At 31.7% G+C, this 24,753-nt stretch overlaps 1 protein-coding gene across 1 annotated transcript in view; it reads left to right on the forward strand.

The window, feature by feature from the left end:
- The first annotated feature begins 17,002 nt into the window (after positions 1 to 17,002).
- Positions 17,003 to 24,753, forward strand: part of miple2 (midkine and pleiotrophin 2) — a 31,677-nt gene continuing 23,926 nt past the window's right edge. Inside the window, exon 1 of the mRNA XM_065504095.1 lies at positions 17,003 to 17,832. Within this exon, the coding sequence (XP_065360167.1) occupies positions 17,142 to 17,832 (691 nt within the window). The 5' untranslated portion in view covers positions 17,003 to 17,141. The remainder of the gene's footprint in view (positions 17,833 to 24,753) is intronic.

The following is a 24,753-nucleotide window of genomic DNA, read 5'->3' on the forward strand; positions in this document are numbered from 1 at the left end:
ATGAAAGGTATTCGAAAAGTCAAGCGAACAGCATAATATAAATTTCAGATAAAGTTGTGTGTATGGCGGTTCGAAGGACCACAAATTATATTTTTAAGGTTTTACTGAATTAAGAGATATTTGTTCCAATATGTAATTTTGGTTTTATATGAAAGGCCGCTAAAAACTAAATCGAATAACACACAACATATGCGAGCAAGTTTTGCTTTATATAAATTTTAATCATTTTTCAAGTGTACCGTTTCGAAGGACCAAAAGTTCATTCTTATTTAATCATTGCAATTTTGTTATTATTGAAACATCTTTGAAACGTAAATCGAATAACATTAAACAAATTTTGAAGCAAGTTTCTCTTTACACAAATTTTCTTGATTTTTCATAAGAGTCGGATTTTTCGAAGGACCAAAAGTTCTTTTTTAAGATTTTTTTGATTTTTGTATCAAAAAAATACTCTGAAATTTAAATATTATATGAAAAGACAAATATTTTAAATCAAGTTTCAAGCATTTTTCACACATTTAAAACAATGCTTTTCTTAAAACAAACTAAATTGGATTAGTTTAAAGTTATGTGGAATTTAATAAGGCCAAATTTGGATATTTTTTATAATTTTCAAAAACTTCTTGAAAAAAATATTAAACATTCTCGAATTAGAACTATCAGAGTCAATAAACTATGGTAATCTACTTTATTAAAATGAATTTCAGTGAAATGGCAGCAGTTAAAAACCACTGTTGCGGATTTGTGTCCAATAAAACAAAAATTTTCTTAATTTTCAGTACTTTTTTTTAAACAACTTATTAAATCATTAAACAATGAGACCCATTCACACTATAACACACAAGATATTCCCCCTATATGACCGTGTTTACTTTTCTCGCTTCGGCAAAAATGCCTTTGAAGCTCGTTGCTTCCTTCAAATACACTGGCTGCACTTTCCCTAACAATTTGCATTGTTAACGCCCCAACTCAACAAAAGCAATTAATATTAAAACGTTCACCGACAAAATGAACAAAAACGACAAAAAAAAAAGAATAAAGAAACCAAACGAGAAAAGAGAAAACTAAAAATGGGGACATAAAATGAAAACGAAAGAAAGTTTACAATCGCCTGGTGCATAATAAAGATAAGAAGACTAATTAAAATAAATACACAAAAACACGAAGCATATTGCAACATAAAAAAAGAACAATTTATAAAAAAAAAAAAAAACAAGTAAGAGTGCTATATTCGGTTGTGCCGAATCTTGAATACCCTTCACCAAATTATAATTTAATATTTCGATTTTTACCCATTGTAGGTACAACGTACTATGGTCTTATATACGTCGTTGCAAATGTCTTTGAAATATCTATCATTAGATATCCATATTGTCTATATTAATGTCTTAGTAATCCACATATAGGTCAAAATTAGTAATCCACATATAGGTCAAAAATAGGTCAAAAATCGAGGTTGTCTTGGTTTTTTCCTCATATCTCAGCCATTTGTGGACCGATTTTGCTGATTTTAAATAGCAAACTTCTCGAAAGCATGTCTGACAGAATTATTGAAGATTTGGATCCCGTAGATATCTGGGATCTTCAGAAAATTGATTTCAACAGACAGACGGACAGACAGACAGACGGACATGTCTCCGCTATCAATAAGAATCCAGAATATATATACTTTATAGGGTCGCAAATGAAAAATGTTGAAATTACAAACGGAATGACAAACTTATTCTCACGAAGGTGAAGGGTATAAAAACAAGTAAGAGTGTTATATTCGGTTGTGCCGAATCTTGAATACCCTTCACCAAATTATACTAAAAATACAAATTTGAAATAATTTTAGGTAAAAAAAATTTAAATTTTTTTTTGGAAATTTTTAAAAAGAAATATTTTTTTTTTAATTTTTTTTTAAAAAAAATTAAGTTTATTGTAAAAAAAAATGTATGACAAAAAAAATTTTTGGTAAAAAAAAATTCGGATTAAAATTTTTGACCCATTTTAGATCGAAATTACTATAGCCTTATATATATCGTTGCAATGGACTTTGAAATATCTATCATTAGATATCCATATTGTCTATATTCATGACTTAGTAATCCAAATATAGATCAAGAATAGGCCTAAAATCGATATTGTCCCGGTTTTTTTCCTTATGTCTCAGCCATTTGTGGGCCGATTTTCTCGATTTTAAATATCAACCGAGCCGGAAGAATTCGCGCTATATTGATGTATGAATCATGTATTTTGGGTTATGTGGGGGCTACGGAAAATTGATTTCAATATAGAGACGGACATGGCTATATCGACTTCGCTATCTATAACTATCCAGAATATACAGTGGTTGACAAAACAATGGAAACTTTTCCAAATATTCCATCTGTAGCCCAAAATTTAAAATATTTTTTTAAAATAAATTTTTTTTTTTTTAGTATTTTACTTGTATAGTTTTATTTATATAAATTAACTGAAAAACAAACACCCTAATTTATTATATTCTGAAAAAAGGGAACAAAATTAAAAATATTCACTATTTCGCTACTGACAAAACAATGGAAAGTTTTAAAGTTCTGCAAGAAAGAAGTGGAAAACGAAAATAATATTTAAAAGAACGATGTAAAAAGCATTCTGTTTACAGTTATTTTATTTTTAAATTCTGGTAATTTTTCACAATTTCTTTTTCTAAGTTTTTCGCATAATTGCTTTTTTTCAAAGTTAACGAAAATGGCTAAAGTTAAGATTTGTGAAGACTTAAAAAATAAAATAATTAACAATTTTAAAGCTGGTTTAAAATAAAAAAGTATCTGTGACAAATATTCAATAAATAAATCAGCAGTTTCAAAAATTATAAAGAAATTTCGTGAGATCGGTTCTGTAAAAACTCAACATTTAGGTGGAAAACCTCGTAAGACTTCTCCTAGACAAGATAATTTAGTAGCGCGACAGTTCAAGAAATTCCCAAAAATAACTCCTCGAGACGTTGTTAATAGCCTAAAATTATAAATACATAGTACCCGAACAGTTAGTCGCAGGGCAAATGAGGCTGGTCTTGGTTGCTATTGTCCTGTGAAAAAACCACTCATTTCTAAAAAGAACCGTTCTGCTCGTCTACAATTTGTCAGGGATCATTTAAACTGGTCGATACAGAAATGGAATACTGTCCTCTTTTCCGACGAATCCAAATACAATTTAAGAGGCAGTGATGCGAGAACATTTGTAAGACGACCAAAGGGAAAAAGATTAGATCCAAAGTACATAAATAAGACTGTAAAGTTTGTTATGGGGATGTTTTTCAGGGCAAGGCATGAGTCCAATTCATATTATAAAAGATACCATGACAGGTATAGGATTCAGAACCATATTAAACGATGTTATGTATCCATACGCTGAGGAAAGTATACCCCTAGTTTGGAGATGCCAACACGACAACGACCCGAAACACACCTCTAGAGTTGTAACCGAGTGGTTACAATCCAACGAGATACGTATTTTGAAGTGGCCTTCCCAATCGCCAGATCTCAATCCCATATAAAATCTATGGGAAATTGTAGATCGTAAAATAAGGAATCAAAATTACACCAGGAATGAAGATTTATCGGAGGCGGTTATAAGGGAATGGCAAAATATTTCAAAGGAGAGCATTGACTCTTTAATTGGTTCAATGCATCGTCGATGTGTAGCAGTTATAAAAAATAAGGGATACCCAACAAAATATTGAGTTATTGCAAAGTTTAGACCATATTTGTTAAAATAATACCTAAGTTTCCATTGTTTTGTCAATGCCGTAATAAAGAAATCTTTTAATTTTGTTTTCTCATTTTTAGAATTTAATTAATTATGTCCTTTGTTTTTTGTTAAATTAAGTTAAATATTAAAATTTTTTTAAAAAATATTTCAGATTTTAGGCCACTGATGAATTATTTGGAAAAGTTTTCATTGTTTTTTCAACCACATGTATATACTTTGTGGGGTCGCATATGAAAAATGTTGAAATTACAAACGGAATGACAAACTTATATATACCCTAGCCAATCATAGTGAATGGTATAATAACTAGCAAAAATAGTTATATTAATCAACAATAAGAATTTAAGATTTGTTAAACAATAGTGACTCAGCTATTCAATTCTATTATATTTTAAGAAGTCGTATTATCCTATTCATTGATAAATCTTTATTTGCTTTTAAATTTTTAGATTAAATCAAAAACTAAACTGTAGCTGTAGTTTTACTAAAACTTTATTGTATGCCAATTATTGTATAAATTCTACTATATATTTGTTATTATTACAATATTGTACAAGTATTAATGAGAATGTGGTCATAATTTGAATACAACACACTTCATTTCATATCATTTTCCAAAAAAAATGAATAAATATGTATGAATTTAAACGTGACTGAACCACCATACGTATGAGTATTGGCAAATAGTGTGCTCATGAATTATTTCAACAATATTAATCATACGTAATGTTGTTCTTGTATTTTAATTTTTTTTTTGTTTTTTTAATTATAATCGTTCGATTTATAACTATTGTACAATCAATACAGGCAGGCATTCATTCATTCACACTGGTGTTCATACAAATGTAGTTTAATTTGTAATACTAGATTGTAACCATTTTTTTTACATAATAATTTTTAAACAGTACGTGGTTGTTGAAAATACAATTTATTTTAGTGTAAATGTACAATATATTTTTATAATTGGATATTCGAGTAGTTAAATATGTATTTATGTATTCATAGTTGTTTTTTTTTTTTCTTTCCATTTTATTAAATATCTGTGACCACATGTGAATATTTTTCGGGGTAAAAATTATGTAAACATTTTTAATTAAATAATAAATTAAATATTTTATAGAAATGTGGAATTTTTTTTTCATTTTAATTTAAAGGGAGAGGAGGAAGGGTAAGAGAATTTGGTTTAGCAATGGAAAGCAGTTTACTACTTTCAGTATACTTAAAAAAAATAAAAACAAACACAAACTTCGAAGCGTTTTGCTTGTCTGTGGTTACACCCAGAGTCTCTGGCGGGAATCGAACCCGCAACCCTTAGTTTAATAGTTCAGCACATTACCGACTGGTCTATCAGGGCACCCAACATGAGATCCAGAACATTTTCAACATCTAATTATTTTATAACCTAAACGCAGCAAAAAAAATAGTTATCATTCGAATGCTATAGAAAGGGGAACAATTCACTAGCTGTAAAAACTTATAGAAATGCAGCAAAGAGGCAAAAATGTAAGGGAGACTTTAACGATTTTAATCGTCTTCTGGTCGCTGTAGTAATACTACTCGTGAAGAAGTGTACAACTGCAGTCATACTTTTTACTGACTTCTAGAACTAACGAACACGTCTCTTCTGGATATATCAAAAAAAGTGTCAACGTACGGATTATTGCACGTCTGGAAGAGTCGAGGAAATGTCTTTTAAACTTAACGCATATGTTACTTCTGGATGTTAGGTAAAAGTATTGCGTGTATGACTTAAAAATGCGGTATTTTTTTTAATTTATTCAAAACTAGCTGATCCGACAGACGTTGTCCTGTCCAAGGTAAAAAAACGCTTGAAAAGGGTAAAAATAGTTAAAAAGAAGAAAAGAAAAACGTATTATTGAAGGACATATCGAGCCCTTAGCGCCAAATTATCGTAAGCGACATTTTCTAAATATTTTTTTTATTGCAAACATTAAAATTTTATGGACCGACTGATGTTTTAGCGTTCTCAGAATATCAAAATTGTTAATAACTTCAAAATTATAGGGGGTAAGATTTTATCGTAAGTCAATGTTTACATTTTACAGTAAACGAATTTTATCGTAAGCGACACATAGTGGTATAGAAAAAAAAGAGGGAAATAATCTGTAACTTCTAAATAGTTAGATTGGTTTGAATGAAATTTCACATGCGCAAAGAAGAAGTGTTCTCGAGTTTAAGTTCTGGTAAAAAAAACGGTAATTGAATACTACTAAAAATCTTGATGTCTTGGAATTATGAATATCCTTCCGATAAAATTTTCATAATTTTGCATCTAATATTATAAGAGAACAATAATTTATGAAAATTAATAATTTTTTTCAGGTTTATAGGTTTTTCAAGGAAAAGGATGTATGGCAGCCACCCGAATCCTTGCTGCGATTGTAATAAAAATTTTCACAAACAACAATATCTTTATTAAAATGATTATTACCAAATTTTAAAATGTTAGGAGTATAACTGTGAATTTTATTCAAAATTATATGTTCAGGATATATGGGAGGTACCCGTGTCCTTGCACGGATTTTTTCAAGAATTATATTTTTTCTTAATCTTACCAAAAGGTAATATTCTACTAATTTTTATTCGTCTGCAATAACTCCTTCTATTTTTGTCCATTGACTAAATGAAAACAAAGCACTGTGGGGCGTTTTTCGTCTTTCATGTTAAAATCACCACTTAACTCTTTGCTGTTTAGTGGTCACTTTACTAACCACCTTTTCTGTAGTCTTTAAAGCATAGTTTATTTTCATCTATTCGCATTTTGCTTAACAATTATATTTTTTAAAGTCATTGTTTATGTTTTTTGCAAAACTTTGCCATCGGGTGCTCATTCATTCAATAAATAAACGCACAGAGAGAGTGTTTATGTTCATCGAATTCACTGTTACTTTGCTATTTTGTTTTTTTAGTCAGAAAATTTATTCAAAATTATTCCATTTCAAAAAATGTATACGATACGAAAATTTGTATCATAATTATTTTTAATGGCCACCGCCACGATGGTTAGTAAATTAACCACTTCACTCCAGAAAAGCGAGGCTGAAAGAGTTGAAGAAGTAAAGCATATGACGCTTTGTTGACATAACATACGACATTTTCGAAGCAAAAAAAAACTTTGTTGTTTACAATATAATGTTCAATAACTAAGTGCGAATAAATGAGTTATACCGCCTTTTAAAAAAAACTGCCAGTATAATTGAAAGTTTTTCATGATAATGGAGGTAAATGTCCAAAAAAAATTATTTCATTGACAGTCACCACAAATGCTGAGTTCATTTACAATTTGCATCACATTCAAGATTCAAGAAAACGAAAACCAATTATTCCCCAAACGAATATTTACTTAAGCAATGTAATATAAATAATAAATCTGTCAACAATTTAACTGACATTAAATTGTTTTGATAATGATTTACAGACAAGTACAACAAGTTAAGTAAATGCATTAAATAAATATTAATACAATATTCTAAATCATATGCAACTATGTAAATGTCAACGTCATCAACAACATTATTAACATCTTATAAATACATGAATGTGTATAAGTTTGTGGACTTAATTTAACAGTTTTAAACATTAAATATGTATAATTAGATAGTGTGTTTGTATGTATATCAGAAAATGGATTTGTTTTTAATCGTATGCACACTAGGATAGCGCTCATTAGTAAGGAGCCAAAAACATTTGTAAAATTTGTTTTTATCTTCTAGAAGTTTCATGAATTATCTAACGGACAAAACTAGAATGTTCTATTACTAAAGCTTTTAGCAGCATTAATGTTAAAGTTAGCAGCTTTGATAGTTAATGTTGGCAGCACTGTGTTGATAATGGCAATGTATACAAAAAGATGATGGGTGTGAAAACCCAACGTTATTTAATAAAACCATTAAAAAACGAACATCTGGTCCTTCGAACCAGCTTATATGAAACATTTGGAAATTAATATATGATTAAATTTTCTCTTTTATTAATGTTATGCTGTTTGTTGTATCTTTTATATAAAATATATGTTTGTTATTTAGAAACAAAAACAAAATTAGGCAGACAAATTTTATAACGTGAATATTAGGTCCTTCGAACCAGCTTAGAAAATCATAAATTTTTCGAAATGTTCTCTTATAACTTTTATGTTAGTTATGAAATTCGCTAAATTTGTTTTTGGGGGGGCCATACTAATACACGCAATTATAAGTATATACATATGTATGTTTGAGTGTGTGTATTCTGTTCTCAATTTATAACTTTAACGCATTTAAACTGCCATTAGACTTCATTAACATAATTATGGATTTATTGATTCTATTTTAGGAGTTTATTTTAACACCACTAATACAAAACCAAAGCAAATACACATGCACAAACGCACATTAATATCTATGTGACAGTTTTAATAACCAATAAGCGCTTTGAGAAAACGTGCATCGTGGTTTCGAGATGGTAATCACTTAATAATTCTTACAGGCGTAAAACTGTTTCAGTGACTATTTCCAAAACGTCCAAAATTGTCCTATATTCGTATTTTCGTATGTCAAGAATGTATGAATTCCTCGTGATTTCGTTATAGTTGACAGATTATTACATTAGTATTAGTAATCCGTAACAGAATTCAAGAGCTACCTAATTTCTCTAGAGATCGTGTAGACGCTTTAAGTCTAAAACCAACTATTGCATTTGTAAGTTAGAACAAAATGAACTATTTTTCATATGTCTTACACGCTTCATATAATCATTCAAGTAGAATCGATATGATTCCGTTTTGACAAGATCATTGAAATGAATGAAACTAGTTCAAGATTAAATGCTAATGAAATGATTATTAGATCCAACCTGTCGCATTCAGGCATCCAATAAGTTCACACAGTCTGATAGACGATGTCTCAGATAGGTCGATTAGTATTTGTACGTCCACAGAGGAGGTGAATGTTCAGCATAATGTGCGGCAATTATTGTTGCAGGAAAGTCCAAGTTTACTGGCATGCTCACCGATCGTCCAATGAACCGTTATCACTGCTATTAGCCTCGAAATGTCCTTCCGGTTCCTATTCATGAGGTTTATACTGCCTTTTAGAGATGAGCGATCCCGTGATTTTTGAAGAACGTCGTTCTCAGTGAACGTGATTTATAAATCACTGTTCTTTTAAACAGTGACCGTGATCACGTTTTGTCTATTTTAAACAAAATAACAATTATGTTAAGAAGAATATATTATGTATTATTTGCATTCTTAAATCTTATCGTATGTTAACCAAAAACTAATATTTGCTGATTTAAAAACGTTTTTTTTTAATAGGAAAATAACAAAATTAAGCAAATGTAACAAAATTTTAAGAGAATTAACTGATATGGTACTTAACATTTTATTTTATACACTGTGTTGGAGATAAATAAAATTATGCGCCTAAAAATAGGCTGTTGTTACTAGTGAATGTTGAAAAATATTAAATCAGGGACCGAAAATAATAATTATTCTTGAAATTTCTAAGGAAAAAAGCCATCACAGGATAATATCGGAGAGTCAAGTCAAGCATACCATTTTGATTGTTTTCAACTATAATTTCATAAAATAACATGCTTTTTAAATTCTTGATTTTTATTTCTTTTGTCAGTAATAATTGTTATTTTCTGATTTTTATTTTTTTTGTCAGAAATAATTGTTATTTTTGATTTTTATTTTTTTTGTCAGAAATAATTGTTATTTTTTTAATTTATTTTTGTTGTCAGATATATTTGTCAGACTTTGATGTATGTATATAAGGCTTTGACCTACAATGGGTCAAAATCGGGAAAAATATTTTTTAACCCGAATTTTTTTTTAACAAAAAATTTTTTTGTTCATAATTTTTTTTTTTTACCAACAAATTTTTTACCAAAAAAATGTTTGACAAACTTATATATACCCTTGCCACTCGTGGTGAAGGGTATAAAAATAAAAATCAAAGTCTGACAAATATATCTGACAAAAAAAATAAAAATCAAAAAATAACAATTATTTCTGACAAAAAAAAATAAAAATCAAAGTCTGACAAATATTCCTGACAAAAAAAATAAAACTCAAAGTTTGACAAATATTCCTGACAAAAAAAAATAAAACTCAAAGTCTGACAAATATTCCTGAAAATAAAAATCAAAAATAACAATTATTTCTGACAAAAAAAATAAAAATCAGAAAATAACACTTATTTCTGACAAAAAAAATAAAACTCAGAAAATAACAATTATGTTGTGATTTTTATTATAAATGTCATAATTGTTACGGTCCCTGTATTAAATGTCGTTAACAGTTTGTTGAAATACTTAAAATAACGACATTAAAAGTACCTGTTACTTTCTTGTTTTGTTACCAGTGATTTTTTAAAAACGTTACTAATGAATGTTGAAAGATACAAAAGAACGACATTTAACAGTATGTTGAAAAATGTGAAAGAACGATATTAAAAGTACCTGTTACTACAGTTGTTCCAGTGATTTTTCTAAAACGTTGCCTGCGAATGTTGAAGAAAATAAAAGAACAACATTAAACAGTATGTTGAAAAATATAAAAGAACGACTTAATTGTACCTGTTACTTGCAATATTCAGTAACTGTTGTTACCAGTGACTTTTCAATCACAGTGATTAAATCACAGGTATGGAAATATCGCTCATCTCTACTGCCTTTATCATTGTATGCTACACTTACGAGTAACTGGCTTTCTTGGATGTTTCCATTTTACTTCATCTTTGGCAGCCTTTTGAAGATAGTGTCTGAAGATTTCGCTTTTAAGGCAGATCCTTTTCTAGCTAGCTCTGATCTGTCTGCTCACTACCATAGTAGTCTCTACAGACCCAAATTCAGATAGACGTATTCATCTAACTGTTGAGATTCTTCCTAAGGTAGAAGTCGTAGTATACGAATTAAATGATTTTAGTTCCGCTTGGCTGCTCCCACGAATGTCTAGGTTTGAAAAACACAAGCTTTATCTGGAAGACGTATTGAGAACCGCGTTTCTAACATAAAATACCAGTTGAGTGCCTTGATAAACGACAGTGTGCTGAAATCTGAGGGTTGCCGGTTCGATTCCCGCCAGTGAATCTGCAGACAAGCAAAAAAATTCACAGTTTGTTTAAAAAATATCGAATGCTACAGTTCATCTTGGAACCATCAGTTAATATTTTTATGCCATAGACATAAATTTACACCCTCTTCATTCAAGCCTGAAATGAATAACAATTTTGAACATCCTATCAATAATCTTTAAAGGCTTTAGGTAGTCAGAGGTTTGGTTTAAGAATGGCGGTAGCATATTCCAACCCTATCTATTCTTTTGCAGATGACAGCAACATTTGCCATTCATTCGGTTATATACCAAGCATGTGGGAGATTGGAACAATGAGGCAAAACATGTATGATTCTCTTATTCCGGACCTTCTGACAATCTCTGAGTGGGGTCGTGCGAATAGGGACGCTTTCAACACATGCAAGACGCAGTGCTGCATGTTGACACAAAAACGAGCGACAACCATGTAGCTTCATCTGTATTTAAGGGTAGTGTAAGTATTGTGGAATCAGGCGCAATTCTGGGCATGAGAATACAATGTGATGTCCGCTGATCTAAAAACATTTTTCAAGTGTCGAAAGAATCATTCAAGTTTAGATTTCTGAAACGGCGTAGGAATATCTTCACTCCATCTGATCTCCTCACTATTTACACCACCTATATCTAACCGAAAATGGAATACAACTCCCATGTATGTATACAGTGTGAGGGAGAGATTAGCGAATGCGTCATTCATGGATCATTCAAGGATCGAGATCACTAGAAAGCTAAAAATGCATATTTCCAATTCAGATATTGAACGATTGCTTCTCGAAAAGAGAAAGCTTTGAATAGAGTGGCAACAAAATAGATCACCTGCTGCAAAGCAAAGGCTGTCCATCGCTACTAGAAGACTGAAGAGAGCCCTTTGTTTAGAAGAGGATCGCAGAAATGGAAGATACATTGAGAGTGTGGAAAGCCACACGTAACATCAAATCACCGGTAGAGGGAAAAACTCCGTCTGACGGTAATTGGGCAAGAAATGCTAAGGACAAAGCATTAATTTTTGCCGAGCACCTACGTAATGTATTTAAGCCAAATCTACCCAACAATGATTTTGTACTGGAAAATCCACCTGTTCATGAGACAGCGGATGATCATATCAGAGTAAGTCCCGAGGACGTTCGAAAAGTTATCAAAAATAACATAAATACAAAAAAATCTACAGGATATGACAAAATTACGCCATCCATGATTAAAAACCTACCGAATATAGCTATAATCGTGCTATCTGTATTGTTTTCTGCGATCATTAGACTAGGCGTTTTCCAAACTAATTGAAAAATTGCTCAGATCATAATGATACCTAAACCAGGAAAAGAAAATTATGCCATACTTAAATAACCAAAATATTATCCCAGTTCATCAATTTGGTTTTCGTGAACAACATGGAACCATTGAACAAGTTAATCGTTCCATGTTTACTGGACGCCCAGGCCTTCGACAAGGTGTGGCATAAGGGGTTAATTCACAAAATTAAGTGTCTACTGCCACCAATTACGCATCGATTGCTGGAGTCATACATATCAGACCGAGTTTTTAGAGTGAAATATTGCGATTATGTAACAGGAAATTATGAAATTAAAGCTGGTGTTCCACAAGGAAGTGTTCTCGGACCAACACTTTATTTGATATATACTTCTGACTTGCCTGTGTGTGATAGACTTACAATATCAACATTCCCTGATGATACGGCAATACTTAGCTCACATGCAGATCCACAGGTAGCTTCTACGAAATTGGACAATTATCTGAGACTCGTGGAGATATGGTTGCATAACTGGAGAATACTAGTAAATGAACTCAAAAGTAAACACATCACATTTACTTTCAGGTCCACTGTCCACCTATCACACTAAATAACATAAACATTCCACAGACAGATACTTTTACATACCTTGGTATTCACTTGGATAGACGACTTACTTGGCGTCATCATATAGAAGCCAAGAGACTTCACATGAAGTTAAGAGCCTCTAGCCTTCACTGGTTACTCAATCACCAATCAAATTTAAGCCTTGACTATAAAGTTATCCTGTATAAATGTGTTTTAAAACCAATCTGGACATATGGAATCCAATTGTGGGGAACGGCCAGTAATTCCAGTATTGAACTTATACAGAGGGCCCAATCGAGAATGGAACAAACTCGCCGCTTGGTTTTTTGCTGTCATTTTCATTGTAGGAAAGTTCATATAAAATGTCCTCAAACACTACTTACTCTTTCATCCCTCCCATAACTTATTTTCCTAGTTCCAACACAATGCTTTGCATGAGTAGGGGTCAACGGTATAGACACACTTTACTACACGCAGAGAGTAAATATAGAGCAATCATTTCAAGATTTTTACCAGGTTTTTAACAATATTATGGTAAAAGTTACGATTATAGCAATCATACATATGATTATAATAATTAAGTAATATGTTAAATCCATTATCATAAAAATGATTGCCACAAACATATGCTTAATTACTACAATCATATATATGATTGCTACAATCATGTGAATCGTAACTTTATCATATTATGGTTGCCGCAATCATACATATATATATATATAATTACACGGGCCATAATATTGTTTAATATCTTGTAAAAAAATTTTAAATTCTGCAGTGATCATGCAGATTATGGTTCAATCCTCAATATGCACCCTACATCTTGCGCTTCACCTTGTGTTGTGCTAGAATGTCGACAATGTTTGTTTGGCTCCTTACAAATGACATTATCCTAATGTGTAATGCCTTAACTTACATATTTATCTAGGCTATTTAATTCATTTTAAAACTCTCATATTTCAAATAATTACCAAAATCGTATATCTGGCTAAATAATATATTTTGGTTGAAGGCATTGTATAAGTAAAGTTGACGAAATTAATAAGCTTAATTTTGCATGCCAAAACAATTATTTTTGTGTTATTTTTGTTTGTTGTCGTTGTGCTATTTAAGCTTGAGGTTAAAAATGTTCCTTTTAAGAGCCAAAAAGTTAAGCCTCCATATGTTTGTATTACAGAGTGTCTGTGGTTAAATCCCTATTACTGGATTTGTTTTAGCTGTATGTATTGTTCTTTCTGCAGCAAAGAGAGTTTCTTGGCAAAACTAGTTTTTAGCAATTTAAAATAATTAAAATGTATTTTTAGTAGAATTCTGCATTCTACAATACATTCACACAATTCACTTTTAACGTCTTTCATGTTGTTGTTATTCCTTTAGTAGGCAGCAGCACACAGTGGTTTAGAATACAATTTTAATGTGGAAATAATTCGGTAGTTGGTGAACGATTAGAGATATTATAATTAAATTTCACATAGTCAGTGCTGAAATGTTTTCGAATTGATTTCTATTTAAATGGCTTCGTAGTTGGAATAGATTGACATTCGGATAAGAACTGAATTTATGGGGAATTTTATACCCCTCACCATGAGTGGCAAGGATATACAATGGTTGACAAAACAATTGAAACTTTTCCAAATATTCCATATGTAGCCCAAAATTTAAAATATTTTTTTAAAATAAAAATTTTTTTTTTAGTATTTTACTTGTATAGTTTTATTTATATAAATTAACTGAAAAACAAACAACATAATTAATTATATTCTGGAAAAAGGGATCAAAATTAAAAATATTCACCATTTCGCTACTGACAAAACAATGGAAACTTTTAAACTTCTGCAAGAAAGAAGTGTAAAACGAAAATAATATTTAAAAGAACGATGTAAAAAGCATTCTGTTTACAGTTATTTTATTTTATTTTTAAATTCTGGTAATTTTTCACAATTTCTTTTTCTAAGTTTTTCGCATAATTGCTTTTTTCAAAATTAACGAAAATGTCTAAAGTTAAGATTTGTGAAGACTTAAAAAATAAAATAATTAACGATTTTAAAGCTGGTTTAAAACAAAAAAGTATCTGTGACAAATATTCAATAAATAAATCAGCAGTTTCAAAAATTATACAGAAATTTCGTGAGAGCGGTTCTGCAAAAACTCAACATTTAGGTGGAAGACCTCGTAAGACTACTCCTAGACAAGATAATTTAATAGCGAGAGAGTTCAAGAAATTCACAAAAATAACTGCTCGAGAGGCTGTTAATAGCCTAAAATTAGAAATAAGTACCCGAACAGTTAGTCGCAGGGCAAATGAGGCTGGTCTTGGTTGCTATTGTCCTGTAAAAAAACCACTAATTTCTAAAAAGAACCGTCTACAATTTGCCAGGGATCATTTAAACTGGTCGATACAGAAATGGAAAACTGTCCTCTTTTCCGACGAATCCAAACACAATTTAAGAGGCAGTGATGGAAGAACATTTGTAAGACGACCAAAGGGAAAAACATTAGATCCAAAGTACACAAATAAGACTGTAAAGTTTGGCGGTGGCAATATTACGGTATGGGGATATTTTTCAGGGCAAGGTATGGTCCCAATTCATATTATAAAAGATACCATGACAGGTATAGGATACAGAACCATATTAAACGATGTTATGTATCTATACGCTGAGGAAAATATGCCCCTAGTTTGGAGATTCCAACACGACAACGACCCGAAACACACCTCTAGAGTTGTAACCGAGTGGTTACAATCCAACGAGGTACGTGTTTTGAAGTGGCCTGCCCAATCGCCAGATCTCAATCCCATAGGAAATCTATGGGAAATTGTAGATCGTAAAATAAGGACCCAAAATTACACCAGGAAGGAAGATTCATCGGAGGCGGTTATAAGTGAATGGCAAAATATTTCAAAGGAGACCATTGACTCTTTTATTGGTTCAATGCATCGTCGATGTGTAGCAGTTATAAAAAATAAGGGATACCCAACAAAATATTGAGTTATTGCAAAGTTTAGACCATATTTGTTAAAATAATACCTAAGTTTAAATTGTTTGGTCAATGCCGTAATAAAGAAATCTTTTAATTTTGTTTTCTCACTTTTAGAATTTAATTAATTATGCCCTTTGTTTTTTGTTAAATTAAGTTAATAATATTATACAAATAAAATACTACAAAAATGTTAAAATTTTTTAAAACATTATTTCAGATTTTAGGCCACTAACGAAATATTTGGAAAAGTTTCCATTGTTTTGTCACCACTGTAGATAAGTTTGTCATTCCATGTCCGTCTGTATGTTGAAATCAACTTTCCGTAGCCACCAAATAACTTACAAGCATGATTGATACATCAATATATCGGGAATTCTCTCGGCTCGGTTGCTTTTAAAATCGATAAAATCGGCCCACAAATGGTTGAGATATAATGAAAAAACCGGGCCTATTTTTGATACATATATATCTGGATTACTAAGTCGTTAATATAGACAATATGGATATCTAATGATAGATATTTCAAAGTCCATCCAACGATGTATATATATATGGCTATAGTAATTTTGAACTACAATGGGTCAAAATCGGGAAAAAAAATTTTAATCCGAATTTTTTTTTTCGCCAAAAAAAATTTTTTGTCATAAATTTTTTTCACTAATAAATTGAAAAAAAAAATTAAAAAATAAAACAAAATTTTTTTAATTTTGTTTACCTAAAAATATTTAAATTTTGTATTTTAAAGTATAACTTAGTAAAGGGTATATAAGATTCGGCACAGCCGAATATAGCTCTCTTACCTGTTTTTAAATTGTAAACGGATGAGATGAGCAGCTTTGGGGGGCCGCCGAATGAAGGCTAGATTTCAATTACGCCCATTTAAATACAAATCAACTCCAAAACACCTCAACACTCAAAATGTGACATATTCAAAATAAAAGTTTATAAACCACTGTGCAGCAGCAGCATTATTCGGTTTTGTTGTATGTAGCTTTTTGCAAAAGATAACAACGTAAATGATGTTGACTTTTTTGTGTAACTCATTTCCCTATTTTCATACAGAATATTTTCAATGTTTTTCTTTTTTAATTTTTCATTTTTGTAGAATAATTTTTTTTCTTCTTTAATTTTTGCAGATTTTTGGCAAGAACCACAAAACTAGTTATAAACTCTTATAACGACAACGAGAACGAGAACAACAACAACAAGAGACAACAGCAAGGAAGGCAACAACGTTGTACTAGTTGAACTGGTAACAAACAAACAACCCACTCACTCACTACTCTTTTATAAAAACCACAAACAAAAACATCCTGAACAACAACAAAAGAAGACGACAACACCAGTAGGAGAACAACAACAACAACTACTTTTTACCCACAATTTACTAGCGCACATTGTTTGTTGTTTATTTTGTGTGTGTGTGTAAGTGTTTGTTTTACTTTTGTTGTGTGAGAGCGCAAAATTTAACTCATTTTCAAAATGAATCTCGTAATGGCATCCGTGCTTTTGTTAGCCATGTTGGCATTTCAACCGACATTGATTTATGGCACAAAGAACTTGGCATCCGCTAGAACTGGCGGCGGCAGCGTTAGAGCCAGCAGCAGTCGCTTGACTAGCAACAGCAACAACCGCAATATTAGATCCTCTAAATACGGAAAGAGACACTCAACTGAATCCTTGTATTCACCCGCATTATCCCCATCATCGTCTGCCAAATTAGTCATGTCCCTGGAATCGGGTGATGTTTTGGTGCGTGCTGCCAGGGGAGCTGCCACAGATCAAAATCAAAATCTCTCGCCAGCCAACGGAAACAATGATGGTAAACGTCAAAAGAATAATAATAAAAAATTAAACAAAAACTTGGCCTCTCATGAGGGTCCGGCAGCAGCAGCAGCCACTCCATCATCGTCATCAGCATCATCATCATCCTCATCCACAGCAACTTCCTCAAACAGACGTAAACATTTGGAAAAGAAATTTTCCGCAACTTCGGGATTATCAAGCAATCAACAGCAGCAGCAACAGAAACAACAGCATCCAAATACCAACAACAAAGGCAGTAACAAACAACGTCAAATGCTTAAATCTCAAAATCACCAAAATAAACGTTCGGGTGGCAAAGCAAACAAGGAAAATGTTGAGAAAACCCAGAGCGAAAGTGAGAAATCATGTAAGTTTTTTTTTTTACAAAATTTAACTATTTCCTTAACCCATTAGCGGACTATTTTAAAAAAAAATTAAATTTATGGAAAAAGAATTTATGACAAACAAATTTTTTTTTGAGGAATTAGTTTTGCTCGATTAGTTACGGAATTTAGTGGCGCTGATAACGGCAAATGTATGAAAATATTGTTACGTTTTAACCTTTTCAAAACGTTACTTTATTTCCTTTAAATAAACCGGATATTTTTGATTGCAAATAAAAGCCGTTTAGTTTAAAAATTGTAACAACTCTTTATTTATTCAAAATGTACAACAACCACAGAATTAAATAGCCACTCAATGTGTTTTATACACGTTTATAAATTCTCAGAAATACAGACACAATTTATAATGTACACGAATTTACTTGAAAAACACAACACACTTTAAGGCACTCAGTTGATGTTTATTCGAAAAGCGTCTCTGATAAAACTCACTCACGACTGCAACCTCTGCCACTATTTATAACACTGCATAACCATCTAGAAAGCTATATTTCTACAATGTTCTTTAACTGAATATTCGAATTCGAATACAGCGTTGCCAACTTACGATCAATGGTCAACTGAAAGCTTTTATTTAATAATGCCCACAGATATGTTACAGTTTGCTATTACAGCACTGTTATTTGAAAGCATTAGCTACTTTTAAATCAGCCCTTAAAATCGTTATATTTGAATTCAAGTACAATTTCGTAACAATATATTACATTTTTTTCTAATTTTTTTTTACTTTTTTAATTTATTAGTGAAAAAAAATGTGTGACAAAAAAAATAAAAATGTTTTCTCTATTTTGACCCAATTTAGGTCCAACTTACTATAGCCTTATATACATCGTTGCATTGGACTTTGAAATATCTATCATTAGATATCCATATTGTCTATATTAATGACTTAGTAATCCATATATAGATCAAAAATAGGGCATAAATCGAGGTTGACCCAGTTTTTTCCTTATATCTCAGCCATTTATGGGCCGATTTTGTCGATTTTAAATAGCAACCGAACCGCAAGAATTCCCGATATATTGATGTATGAATCATGTATTTAAGTTATTTGGGGGCTACAGGAAATTGATTTCAACATATAGAAGGACAGACGGACATAGCTACATCGACTTCGCTATCTATAACGATTCAGAATATATATACTTTGTGAGGTCGCAAATGAAAAATGTAGAAATTACAAACGGACGGCTAAGGGTATAATTGCTATTTAAAATCGGCCCACAAATGGCAGAGATATAAGGAAAAATCCAGGACAACCTGGATTACTAAGTAATATGGATATCTAATGATAGAAATTTTCAAGTCCATTGCAACGATTTATACAAGGCTATAGTAATTTGGACCTGCAATGGGTCAAAATCGGGAAAACATTTTTAACCCGATTTTTTTAAAAAAAAAAAATTTTTTGTCCATTTCTATCATGAACTCAGTAACGACTGCAACCTCTGCCACTATACACACGCCATCTCTCGTGAACATTCTACAACGATCTTAACGGACTATATTCGAATACTAGAGCGAATTCGAACAATGCTAATCAACCGCATGCTATCAACATTGTTGATAAGTAGAAGCTTCTACTTATAAACATGGACATGTTTATAAACACGATGAATATATCTGGCAGTTGCTACAGTTCATTAAATTCAAATCGCTAATGCAAATTCGTAACAGTACCAGAAAGGAAACTCCATCAGAGCTATCTAATATCTAACAAATATCTAATCTCTTAGACAGTTTCAGAGATGTAAATTTTAATGAATTCTAAATTTGCAAGATAAGAGGTGTACATCGGGCTGCAGAGCAAATTATTCCAGTTACGGAGTTTATCGTAGTACTCAAAAGAGTCCTGAAACTGAATAATCAAAAACTACCATTTCGGCATTCGTAACAAACATAATCTCAGCCAGATTTAGTTGGTGCTCAGTGCGTTTAATTTACGAACCTCAGCCTGAGCAACATTGCGGCCAGTATGTGTCTGAGTGATACGCTTGAAGACCCCATCCCTCTTGGGATAATCCAGAATATTCTGTCAAAAAATGGTTTTAGTATCAAAGAAGTTCTTTAGTATCAAAGAAGTTCTTAAGAAGAATTTATGGTCGAGTGCACTGGCATAGCTTGGTTCAACATTCTTTGCTATGACATCAATAAAAAATAAATTTAAATGCGTGGTGCAGAGCCCATCTATAATCATCAGTACAGATATAATCAAGATATTCAAGAAGATATGCAGTCGAAACCTATGTCTGAGGAAAACTTCACTGATCGGATAGTGCTAATGTTAAAGTTCCAATCGCTCTTACAAACAAAAGTCCAAAGTCCATGAGTTGTCTTAGAGAGGTAGTGGATTCCAAATTGTTTTGTACGCCATCGATAAAAAGAATTGCCTGATCCAAATGTTTAAATGTCGGGGAATTCCTATTCGTGCGGGATCGACTTCAATGACAGAACACTTCCCTTGACCATAAGATCAATGCGATGAATCTAGTCAATATCGGATACACTGTTCCAAAGTGAAGTGTATACCAGATAGAGCGTTCTGCATTGATCGCAAGAAATAGTATTCGGAGGGGGCAAGGTCTGTAAAAGGCGGGTGAGGCAAAACTTCGCAACCACTTCATTCTAGATAGTTTTTAATAGGTATTGCATAATGTGGCAGATCGTTGTCATGATGGAATATTACGGTTTCATATTCTTTGCGTTTTTCGTCAAACTCTCGCTTCAAACGAATCAGTGGCGTTCGGTACAGGTTCCCAGATTTTAGCTGTTTATAATAGATAGGACCGTTTTGTTGCACCAAATATAGAGAATTACCTTAGCACCATGGATTTGTGACTATTGTGTCGAATTGGTTTGTTAACCGGGCTTCACATACCATCTCTTACTCTTCGGGTATTGTAATGGATCCATTTTTCATCTCAAGTAATGATTCGGTGCAAAAATGATTTTCTTTTATAGCGTTCAAGCATAATTTCGCAAAACGTTTTTCATGGTCTCTCGGCTTCAATTGGTACCCAATTTCCTTGCTTTTGGATGAATTCTGCTGCTTGTAAATGTTTTTAAATTACTCCTTGAGTGGCTCCCAATGATTTAGCAAGCTCTTGTTGAGTGTTACAACAATCTTCATGGAGTAATGCCTACAATTCTTAGTCTTCAATCTTGCTTGGCTTGCCTGGACGAACTTTGTCATCCGTGTCTAAATCACCACTTCTGAAACGCACAAACCATCTCTCGCACGTTGAAACCGATTTTACACATTCACCATAAGCTTTGGTGAGCAATCGATGTGTTTCCGCTGCACTTTTTTGCAAATTAAAGAAGTAAAGCGAAACTTCCCGCATATGACGTTATGTTGGTACAAAATTCGACATTTTCCAAAAAAAAACAAGTAAAAAGTATGGTCGGTCCATATAATACCCTACACTAAGTAAAAGAGCAAAAACATATTTCTTTCAAAATTTCAATAATTTATATTTTTGAGTGATTTTCGGAAGTGGGCCTTATATGGGAGCTATGACCAATTATGGACCGATCACCATGTAATTAGGTCGTGTGATTTACGTCTCTATGAAAGTTTACTATCTTGAATTTTGTGAGTATACCAACATTTTTAAGCAGTTTATGCACGTTAAAGTGATTTTCGGAAGCGGATCTATATGGGAGCTATGACTAATTATGGACCAATCGTAACAAAATTTAGTGACATGAATTTTGTGTATATAAAACTTATTTGGAGCGCAATTTGTGGAGATACATTTATAAATTAAACATTTATGACCGATAAAGTCCAATTTCGGAAGGACATTTGTATGGGGGCTAGGTAAAATAATGGACCGATTTCAGCCATTTTCAATAGGCTTGGTCCTTGGGCCGAAAAAGTAATGTGTAACAAATTTGATCGAAATATCTTCAAAATTGCGACCTGTACTCTGCACACAAGGTTAACATGGACAGCCAGCCAACCGGACGGACGGACATCGTTTAAAAGTGATTCTAAGACGATCGGTATACTTTAAGGTGAGTGTTAGACTAATATTTTTGGGCGTTACAAACATCTGCACAAACGCATTATACCCTCCCCACTATGGTGGTATAGGGTATTAACATTGTTGTTTACACTATAATGTTCAATAACTAAGTGAGAATAAATGTCAGATATGAAATGAAATGACACATAAGTTATTAAAAACAAAATCCGATACTCAATCTATTGTAAATGCCGCACTTTTGAGGCATACACCCAATATTTTACGAACAATCACCGAAATTCTAATATTTTTTTGTGAATAACTAGGAAGAAGAGACAATAACCCTATGAAATGACAATAAAATCCGCACTGCATCTTTTAATTAGCATTTTCTCTGAGAAGCGGAATCAGCATTAAAATCCTCTACCTTGTGTTCCTACACTTTGTCAGTAATTAGTACAGTTTGCATTTATGGTAACTTCGATATATCTGGAGATATTTCCCAAAGTAATTGAACGGAACATGAATCAGGTTAGACCTTTTTGCTGGCAAGGCGACGACTATTTAACAACCCATCCATAATTATAGCTTTCTTACTCCAACAATTTAGCTAAGCTGTAGTCTATAAATTTTAACATAAATAATATATTTTTAATACTTAAGATACCTTTTCTTATAGCCTAATTTAAATACAACTATTTATAACAAAATTCGTATATCTTTAACGATTTCCTTCACCAAAGTGTATAAATTTTCTGCACAAGTTCTTCTATTATACCCATTATAGCCTTAAAAAAACACATCCCCTATAGATCGTATTCATTCATGTTCTTTGTATAATAATAAATAGTTCCATTTTGTTCACATTTCAATCCCATCAAATTATCATGTAATTTATAGTCTTAAATCCTTAGCATTCATTGATATTAATATATATTTTTTTAAGAATTTATTTGCCATTTTTTTTGGTTAATACTCGTCTATGACACGCCACCCAGTTTACGATCCAAGGCTGGAGTAAAAAAACCAAGACAAAAAAGGACTGCTTATCTAAGTCAACAAAACCGTAATCTTAAAGCTGTAAGACTGAGTGAGAAAAGAAGTTAACGAAAAAAAAAAAGAAATTTTTAATGTTACAATCTTTAACATTAACATTTTTGTACATCATAAGGCAGGCACAATGTGATTTTTGTGGGTCCTTTTAAAGGGCAGGCTACAATAGAAAGGGAAATATAATGGGTTTATTGTGGCATAGATAAATAACAAGTATGAGTCATGGAAAAGAAAATATTAAAATACTTTTTAGCTATACAAATATCAGATGAATCTTACTGGAATATTTAGATAGGGTGTTGGTCTATCATGATCTCCCATTTCCAAGAAATTTATATTCATCCTCCCAAGAAATTTAAGGTTTTCGAAAAATTTAAATTTCTCTATCAGTACTCGCACTGTTAAAGGTTATGACCACGGACCATGATAGACCAACATCCTATCTAAATATTCCAGAAAGATTCATCTGCCCATAGCTCCCATTTCCAAGAAATTTTGATTCATCCTCCCAAGAAATTTAAAGTTTTCGAAAAATTTAAATTTCTCTATCAGAACTCGCACTATTAAAGGTTATGACCACGGACCATGATAGACCAACATCCTATCTTAATATTCCAGCAAGATTCATCTGCCTATCTTCTCCCATTTCCAAGAAATTTAGTTAACGTTTCCAACGTAAGTAGTCCATTTGGTCCAACCGTGTGATTATTATTCCATTTTGAATACACCTACCTTGATTTCCAATGTTTAACAGTGCTATGTTAGCCTTTAAACAGAACTCTGTTAACTCAACTGGTTTGTGTCTAGGGTTATAAATTTCGAAATTTAACTTCACACACATTATTTTGCTGTTCTTTGGTTGTTAAGAAAACATCCAAAAAGAGTCAAACAGTTTTAAGTTATTTTTAGCAAAATATTTTAAATGTCTTATTTTTTTCATTCAAAAAAGGATTTCCAACACAGAACATCCAAAAAAGTTGCTTTCGATGTCCTTTTGTTATACAATTATTCGTTGCCTTATTAAGTATTTTTTCCTGTAGCTACACAAAAAGTCGCATATGCCCGTTTTTATTGCTTTTAAATTTATTTGCTTTCAATGAAAATTTACTTAAAAATCCCTCAAGGTTTTTTTCTCAACTTTTATTTAGTTACAAATCCAAAAAAAAAACACCACTCTTTCCAAAGGACATTGTAAAAAAGGATACAACATTATTGTGTTCTTTTCATATTATTTAGTTTTTTTATGTTAAAAAAAGGATTTAAACATTGTTATCAGGGTTATTGTCTATAAAAAAAATAGGATTTTTTTTACATATTAAAAAGATCCTGGCCAGATATTAAGGAAGTTTAAATTTTTTTTGGTTGTTATTTTATTAACACAGTTTTTTTTGTTGTTAATGTTTGGCCTATGGTTAAAGTGAAATTTACATTACATTCTGTTTGAAATGATAAGTTTTTTTTTAAAGGATTTCATGTCCTTTCATAATTAATCATGCATATACCAATTTCATATTCTCATATTTAATACATTATTTCTTTTGCGCCATTGAAGTAGAGACGACAACGTGCAATGGAATGTGTGTTAGTGAAATGTGCTCATTTTTCACTTCATATTTTCATATAAAAATATACAAGGGAAAAAATATTATGTGAATTATGTATAATTTTCTCGTTTTTCCCCCTCTATAGCTTAACATACATTCCTGGAACAGATTTTTTTTGGTTCACATTTCCCAAAAATTGTTGAGTATATGGTGTATATTACATTGATAACCAGAAACGTATATTAAATAATAGTGTAGAGTAAACATAACAATCAGATTTTAGTTGTGTTCAAAAAAACTCTAAGACAAATGAAAT

The sequence above is a fragment of the Calliphora vicina genome, chromosome 3 (assembly GCF_958450345.1).
Source record: "Calliphora vicina chromosome 3, idCalVici1.1, whole genome shotgun sequence".
Classification (NCBI taxonomy): domain Eukaryota; kingdom Metazoa; phylum Arthropoda; class Insecta; order Diptera; family Calliphoridae; genus Calliphora; species Calliphora vicina.